Here is a 7,535-nt window from a genome sequence, read left to right as displayed (position 1 = left end):
CTCCCGGAGGGGTGGGTTGGATGGATGGACGGTGGGATGGGTTGGGAACTGGCTGAGTGGCAGCTCCCGGAGGGTCGGGATCAGTGGCCCGGGGTGTGGTTGGAGGACTGGGATCTGCTGGGCTCGGTATTGTTTGGCTGGTTCACCACTGGCTTGGGTGAGGGGGTTGGTGCCTCCCCAGCAGGTTTGCTGAGGACTCAAAGCTGGGAGGAGCGGCCGATCCCCCCGAGGGCTGTGTGGCCCTTCAGAGGGACAGATGGGCAGGGAGGAAGCTTCTGGAATTCAACAAGGGCAAGCACAGGTGTTGCACCTGGGGAGGAACAGCCCCAGGTACCTGCACAGGCTGGGGTAGCCTGCTGGAGCAGCTCCGTGGGGAAGGAACGAGGGGTCCTGGTGGACAAACAGCTGTCCCTGAGCCAGTAGAGTGTCCTGGGGACAAGAGGCCAATGGGATCCTGGGGTGCATTGGGAAGGGCATTCCCAGCAGGCCAGGGAGGGATCCTGCTCCTCTGCCCAGCCCTGGAGGCACCTCTGGAGTGCCGTGCCCAGCTCTGGCTCCTCAGCACAGCAGGGACAGGGAGCTCCTGGAGCGGGGCCGGCGGAGGCTGCGCAGCTGAGGAAGGGCCTGGGGCAGCTCCGTGCCCAGGACAGGCTGAGGGAGCCGGGGCTGCTCAGCCTCGAGAGGAGCCCCAGCTGAGAGGGGCCCTCAGCCCTGGGTGTCCCTGGCTGCAGGGAGGGCTCAGGGCAGGGCCCAGGCTCTGCTCCGGGGCCCGGCAGCGGCCCCAGAGCCACGGGCAGGGCCTGAGCGCAGGGAGTTCCACCTGCACAGGAGGCAGAACTGCTGCCCTGGGCAGGGCCCGGCCCCGAGCAGAGACCAGAGGGGCTGTGGGGTCTCCTCACGGGGATATTCCAGAGCTGTCAGGATGTAATCCCGTGCCCTGAGCTCTGGGATGGCCCTGCTGGAGCAGGGAGGTGGCACCAGGTGCCCACTGTGGTCCCTTCCAGCCTGACCCGTTCTGGGATTCTGTGACTCACGGGGAAGAGCCGCTGCGGTGGAACCCCGGGGGGATTCCTGGCACTCCGATCAGCCCCTTTCCCGGTGACTGACAGCTGTCAATCACTGCGGGGGCTGCCGGCCGGCGGGGGCCGCTGTGGCGGCGGCGGAAGCGGAGGAGGAAGAGGAAGCGGCGCTTCTTGGCGGCAAGGAAAGGCGGCGGCGAGGGGAGGGCAGGAGCGGCGGCGGAGCGGCGGCGGGCAGGGGCCGGTCCGAGCGGAGAGCTCCAGCTCCGGGGCGGGAGGGACGGGAAGGACCGAGCCGGTCCCGGTGTGCGGCGGCCGAAGCGGGGCTCTCCTGCCCCGCTGTCGCCCTTCCTCAGCCCGGAGCCGCAGCCTCTCCCTGCGCTCCGTCTCTCCCGGTGCGGGGATGGAGCTGGCGGGCGGCAGCACCATCTCGCTGTGGACGGTGGTGGCGGCCGTGCAGGCGCTGGAGCGCAGCGTGGCCGCACACGCGTCCCGCCTCTTCAGCCTGGAGCACCGCGCCGGGAACAGCGAGAAGAAGCACCTGGACTGCGAGAAGATGGTCGGGGAGTTCGGGAACCAGCTGGAGAGCAAGTGCGCGGCGCTGGGCACCCTCGTCCAGGAGTACGGGCGACTCCAGCGGCGCCTGGAGAACATGGAGAACCTGCTGAAGAACAGGAATCTCTGGATCCTGCGGCTGCCCCCAGGGGTGGAGGTCCCCAAGGTAACGGATGGGTCTTTAAGGGGTCTGGGGGAAACATGGACAGCGCAGAGGCTCCTCTGCTCCTCACCTCTTCCGGCAGCTTTCCGCCATGGAAATCATTTCACAAACTCTGCTAAGATTTCTTCTGTCGCCTGTCGTGCGAAGGCACGAAGCAGGAAGTGATTTCTCCTGTGTGTTGTTATATTCAGCTGGTTTTCCCTACAAAAGGAGGGGTTGACACGCTTTTACCAACAGGAAGTTTTTCCCCAGTCTGAGCTCCCCAATGGGATCAGGCTCCACACAGGGAGAATATTGTGGAATTCACAATTCATCTCCCAAGTTTAGCAAAGATCCAGACTGTTACTCTCAGTGTCCAGAGGATGCCCCAAGGCAGGAATTTTCTTTCCCTGATGCCTGGTAGCAGGGATAAATAGGGAGGAGGATTCTCTGTGTTCCAGGAGCGGTGCTGAGTGTGTCACTTTTGGGATTGCAGGCCCCAGCTGTCGCGTTGGAAAACAATGCCACTGGCTTTTCCACTCAGGAGTGGGAGAACCTGGAGGAGTGGCAGAGGGAGCTGTATGGAAAGGTGCTGACAGGGAAGAGAGAAGCCCTGGTCCTGCTGGGTGAGTGTTGCTGTTGGGTCGGTTATCAGCACTTCCAGACTGGCTCTGGTTGGGGAATCTTTCCCATACTTGGGAAGCAGATTTGTGGGAACACGGTGAGGCCGAGGCCGGTGTTTGAGGACTCTGCGTGCTGCCCAACCATGTGTTGGAGCTGATGGAGCTGGTTTGGGGAGCGCAGCTGGGTGTGTTCCTCCCTGTGGATGCAGCAGGGAAACATTCCTATCCCTGTTCCTTGCCAGACGATGTCATCTCTGAACCTGCCCTCCTGTCCCGGCTCCAAGGAGGAGAAGCGCCCTGCAGTGAAGAGGAGCCAGCTCCTGGAGAGATCCCAGCAGAACCAGGTGCAGGCAAGGGATGAATTAAAGGTGTAATCCTGGGGGTGAGGGTTGAGTGGTGCTGTCACCAGACAGAGGCTGTCACCAGACAGGTGATGGTGATGGTCCTGGTTTGCTTAGAGGGAACTTCTTGGATCTCAAAAGGAGCCAGGTTCAGGGGGAGTAACAGAGGGTGAGAAAAAATGTAACAGGTTTGATTTTTAGTATTGCAAGTCAGGAAGAAAATCGTGGCTGTGAGGGTGGGGATGCCCTGGCACAGGGTGCCCTGTGGCTGCCCCTGGATCCCTGGCAGTGTCCAAGGCCAGGCTGGATGGGGCTTGGAGCAGCCTGGGATAGCAGAAGGTGTCCCTCACCATGGCAGAGGCTGAAGCTGGATTATCCTGAAGGTCCTTTCCAACCCTCCTGGCATTCTGTGATCTGATTCCATGATTTCTGTCATTGGCAGAGGCTCTGCTGTTTGAACTCGATGTGAGCAGCTGGGACAGCAGAGAAGCGCAGGAAAACCAGGAGGGAAGAGCAGGGCTGGCTGAACCTGGCCATGGTGAGTGTTGTGGAAGGGCCTGGGCTCGAGGGTGTGGAGGACCCTCTGGAACTGGGGGGTTCAGGGGGAACCACTTCCCTACAGGACAGAGCAGCGCTCCCAGAAGCAGGAATGGGAGGTGCTGGAGAGGTTGTGTGTGGCAAGACAGTGGGTGGGTGGGCACCAACTTCCTGGGGCAGCAAGGGAGGAGTCCAGTGGTGCTGCAATAACCAGTAAAGGAGTTTCCTCTTTCCCAGTAAAGGAGTTTCCACTTTTCTTCAGCAGACTGCAGCATTCCAGAGCCGAGCTCTGCGGTCACCGTGAAGCAGGAAGAGGAGGAAGAGCCCTATGCAAAGGAACAGGGAACTATGGAGGGCATGGAGTTTTCGGAGCTTGGTGTGGGTGAGTTCCAAGTGATTCCACAGCATCCTGTGCTGCTGGAGATGTGGGAATCCCTGACGTTGCTGCTGTGGGACAGTGTGTGCTGAGATGTGGGGGCTGAGTGGAGGCAGGTGGGGCAGTGGGGAGAGAGCAGGAGCCATGCTGAGGTGGGAAGTGGGCAGGAAGCCTCGGGACAGTTTAATTGTTGGGAAGGTTAGAGCGCTGGGAAGATGAGGCGCTGCAGGTGAGGAGACTGGCATACCTGAAATGAATCCCTCGGAATACGAGGAATCATTAAACTGAGAACAATTCTCAAGGCCTTCTCCATAGATGTTATGCCTGAGTATCTGGGGAGCTGGGTGAAGTTCTGGAACGTGGCAGTCGGGGACACTGTCCAGAGTGGGGAGGTGGAGAGCTTCGATATTGGGAAAGAAGGAATGTGGCCTGGGAAGGGGATGGCAGAGAGGGGGACACAGCACAGGGCTGTGCCTGGTGAGCACAGCAGGAGCTGAAGGAATCCAGGAAGGAGCCTCAGCCAAGCAGGGCAAACTCGGCTGTCACAGAATGTTGGAATGGTTTGGGTTGGAAGTGACCTTAAGGATCATCCCGTTCCACCCCCTGCCATGGGCAGGGACACCTCCCACTGTCCCAGGCTGCTCCAAGCCCCAATGTCCAGCCTGGCCTTGGGCACTGCCAGGGATCCAGGGGCAGCCACAGCTGCTCTGGGCACCCAGTGCCAGGGCCTGCCCACCCTCCCAGGGAAGGATTTCTGTCGTGTGTGTGAGTCCAGAGGGCTCCACTCCTTTGTGGGTCCTGTCTTGTGTCCTCCACAAGGACCTCCTTCCCTTCCTGCTCAGTGTCCTGGCGAGCACTTTGGGTTTGTCCATTAAGTGGATAAACTTAAACCAGTGGGTTTCTATGGATTCTGGTTAAACTGCTCTTATAACTTTTTTAACTTATTCTTTGAGGCTTCAGGGCAGGGAACTTGTTTCTATCTATTTGAAAAATGCTGATTAAGTTTGCAGCAGTAAAGACTTGATTTTTAATAAAAATGACATTATGCCTGTGAAACTCTAAATGCTTTTTTCAGTCTTTTTTATTTTTCAAACCATTTTACCTGCTGTAAATGGCAGTTTCTAGTATTGTACCTTATGGATGGAGAAACAGAAGTCAACCTAAAATAAAAAAAAAACCAGGAGGTTCAATTGTTTTTAATTTTTTTTCAGTACTGTGGTGGAACCTGAGCAGGAGAATGGTTCTCCATGTGTGTATCTGAAATCCACACAGGCCTGAAGTGTAAAAATGTCTAAAAATAGGGTGTAAATAAGCTCACAATACAATTCTTGCCCAGATCATGTCGATCCTTCTGCCAGCAAAACATTTTCAGTGTTGTGGTCGTGATGGGTTGAGTCCAGGAAGAGAAAAAATGTTTAGTTTCTGGTTTGTTTTCTGGGGGTTTTTATTTCTTGGTGCGTTTCACTTGTGTTTTGACAGCAGCTGTTTGTTTTGGAACATGAGTTCAGGGGGGTTGTTGCCCTCCAGAGTCCTCATCAGTGCTGTCACAAGAGTAGTAGAATATTGCAAGTTATAGAGAGATTTAGATCCAAATACAGAGGGTGAAGAGGAGGGAATTTGAAAATAAACAGAATGAACAAATCAAAACAGCTGAACAATAATGACCTTATTATTATTTAGGTCACACAGAAATGGGCTTCCCACAGAAAAGCTTATCCTTACTGGTTCAGCATAAAATTTGGGTTTTCAGTCAAAATACTCACTTGTGAAGAGCATTTTTAGCCTGCTCTTATCCAAGAATCCATGGGTTCTGTGGACCATTGCATGATTTGAATGGAGTTATTCCCTCCTGAGAAAGTCCATGAAATCAACAGTTCATTTTGCATCAAAATTTCGTGGAGAGATCCTTTTGACTTGATGGTGTCGCGGCAGCATCTCACAGTGGAACTGTTGGGGTTCCTGCTGCATTTCATCTCCTCATGGATTTAATTGTTGGATACGGAAACCGACTTCCAGTCACAATCTGCTTGGTCAGATCAGGAATAAATGAGTTTAGAACTCTCCCTAACATTTTGGCCGATTCGCTGCTTTAGTACAGGAAGAAGGAAAACAAAACTCTGGGTTTTTTGGTCCAGTTAGAACTTGGTTCATTTTAGATTTGGTTTTTTGGGGGTTTTTTTTATGTTCTAAGTGCCCTAAATTGCAGGATAATGTTGAGGCAAAGGCTTCCTGCTGGCAGAGGGCTGGGTTAGGTGGGATACTGGGAAGGAGTTCCTGGCTGGGAGGGTGGGCAGGCCCTGGCGCAGGGTGCCCAGAGCAGCTGTGGCTGCCCCTGGATCCCTGGCAGTGTCCAAAGAAAAGCTGGACAGGGCTTGGAGCAACCTGGGATAGTAGAAGGTGTCCCTGCCCATGGCAGGGGGTGGCAATGGATGGGCTTTAAGGTCCCTTCCCACCCAAATCTTTCTGGGATTCTATAAGAGCAGGATGTATTCTGGGATAAAAAGGCAAAGTTGTGGCCCTGTAAAGCAGTGCAGGGACATTTGTGATTCCCTTGTGACCAGAATACCCTGAGTTCTATTTGGGATCATCTCAGCAGCGCTCCTGGATTATTCTACAGACAACCTGAGGTGCCCTTTCTTGCCTGTTTCTGTATTTTACATGCTCCGTGTTTCATCACTTTTTGAAGCTGCCTTTGATACCAGAGATGACACAGTATTTTACAGTCAGTCATGGTTTTTCTGTTCCAGACCAGCTCTCCTGAATTTCAGAGAAAAATACATGTGTTTGTAACAAATCTCAGAGCTATTTTGGGATTTGTGTTGTTTGAATTGCAAAAATAGAACCCTGAATTCAAGACAAAATGTGAAGTGACACAGAAAGGTGCTGCTTTTCCAGGACTGAGAGGAAGAATAGAGGTTGTTCCTGTGCACAGGCAGGCTGATGCTCTGCAATCACAGAATCATGGAATTGCTGAAGTTGGAAAAGGCTTCTGAGTATCAAGTCCAACCATTTCCCAGCACTGCCAAGGCCACCACTGTCCCATGTCCCCAAGTGCCACATCCACATGGCTTTTAAATCCCTCCAGCAGTGGGGACTCCACCAGTGCCCTGGGCAGCTGTACCACAGCTGGGAGGCCCTTTCCAGGAAGGAATTTTCCCAATATCCAGTCTAAATGGATAGGGACCACAATCCCTCACAACTCTGAAAGAATCCACAAGTGCCTTATGGCTCCGAGAGGATCCTTGATCTCTCATGGCTCTGAGGGTACTCCAGTCCCTCACAATTCTGAGAGGATCCCTGATCCTTCACTACTTTGAGGGGACCCTGTTCCCTCTTGGCTCTGAGAGGATCCCCAAGCCCCTCACAGCTCCGATGGGACCCTGATTCCTCACAGTTCTAAGTGAGCCTCTGACCCTTCACGGCTCTGAGAGGATCCCTGATCCCTCACGGCTCTGGGTGGAACCCATTCCCTCACGGCTCTGAGGGGGATCCTGTTCCCTCACAGCTCTGGGTGGAACCCATTCCCTCACGGCTCTGAGAGGATCCTGTTCCCTCACAGCTCTGGGTGGAACCCATTCCTTCACTGCTCTGAGGGAATTGGCCCTCATGGCTCTGAGAGGATCCTGTTCCCTCACGGCTCTGAGGGGGATCCTGTTCCCTCACGGCTCTGGGTGGAACCCATTCCCTCACAGCTCTGAGAGGATCCTGTTCCCTCACAGCTCTGGGTGGACCCCGATCCCTCACAGCTCTGAGGGGGATCCTGTTCCCTCACAGCTCTGGGTGGAACCCATTCCCTCACAGCTCTGAGAGGATCCTGTTCCCTCACAGCTCTGAGGGGGGTCCTGTTCCCTCACAGCTCTGAGGGGGATTCTGTTCCCTCACAGCTCTGAGGGGGATCCTGTTCCCTCACGGCTCTGGGTGGGACCCATTCCCTCACAGCTC

At 55.0% G+C, this 7,535-nt stretch overlaps 2 protein-coding genes across 10 annotated transcripts in view; one reads left to right on the top strand and one right to left on the bottom strand.

The window, feature by feature from the left end:
• The window catches only part of LOC121661777 (zinc finger protein 316-like), a 6,001-nt gene extending 5,994 nt beyond the window's left edge, over positions 1 to 7 (bottom strand). For all 4 annotated transcript variants that reach the window (XM_042022294.1, XM_042022297.1, XM_042022295.1 and 1 more), the window contains exon 1: positions 1 to 7. This exon is cut by the window's left edge and continues 245 nt beyond it. The gene's annotated coding sequence lies outside the window, so the exon portion shown is untranslated.
• Positions 8 to 71: 64 nt separating this feature from the next.
• LOC121661780 (zinc finger protein 212-like) overlaps positions 72 to 7,535 on the top strand; it is a 14,421-nt gene continuing 6,957 nt past the window's right edge. For 3 of the 6 annotated variants that reach the window (XM_042022305.1, XM_042022304.1, XM_042022302.1), the window contains exons 1-5: positions 872 to 1,740; positions 2,213 to 2,342; positions 2,582 to 2,683; positions 3,123 to 3,218; positions 3,480 to 3,599. In XM_042022305.1, coding sequence (XP_041878239.1) covers positions 1,423 to 1,740; positions 2,213 to 2,342; positions 2,582 to 2,683; positions 3,123 to 3,218; positions 3,480 to 3,599 — 766 coding nt within the window. In that variant the 5' untranslated portion in view covers positions 872 to 1,422. Of the gene's footprint in view, positions 331 to 871; positions 1,741 to 2,212; positions 2,343 to 2,581; positions 2,684 to 3,122; positions 3,219 to 3,479; positions 3,600 to 7,535 lie in introns of those variants that run through there. The other 3 variants (XM_042022301.1, XM_042022303.1, XM_042022300.1) reach the window with 3 other exon arrangements.

Source organism: Corvus kubaryi, unplaced genomic scaffold (genome assembly GCF_017639235.1).
Source record: "Corvus kubaryi isolate FWS band 111438036 unplaced genomic scaffold, C.kubaryi_AGA036_p1.0 37193, whole genome shotgun sequence".
Taxonomy (NCBI): Eukaryota; Metazoa; Chordata; class Aves; order Passeriformes; family Corvidae; genus Corvus; species Corvus kubaryi.
Note: the sequence above shows the minus strand (reverse complement) of the source record. Positions and strands in the feature narration are given on the sequence as shown.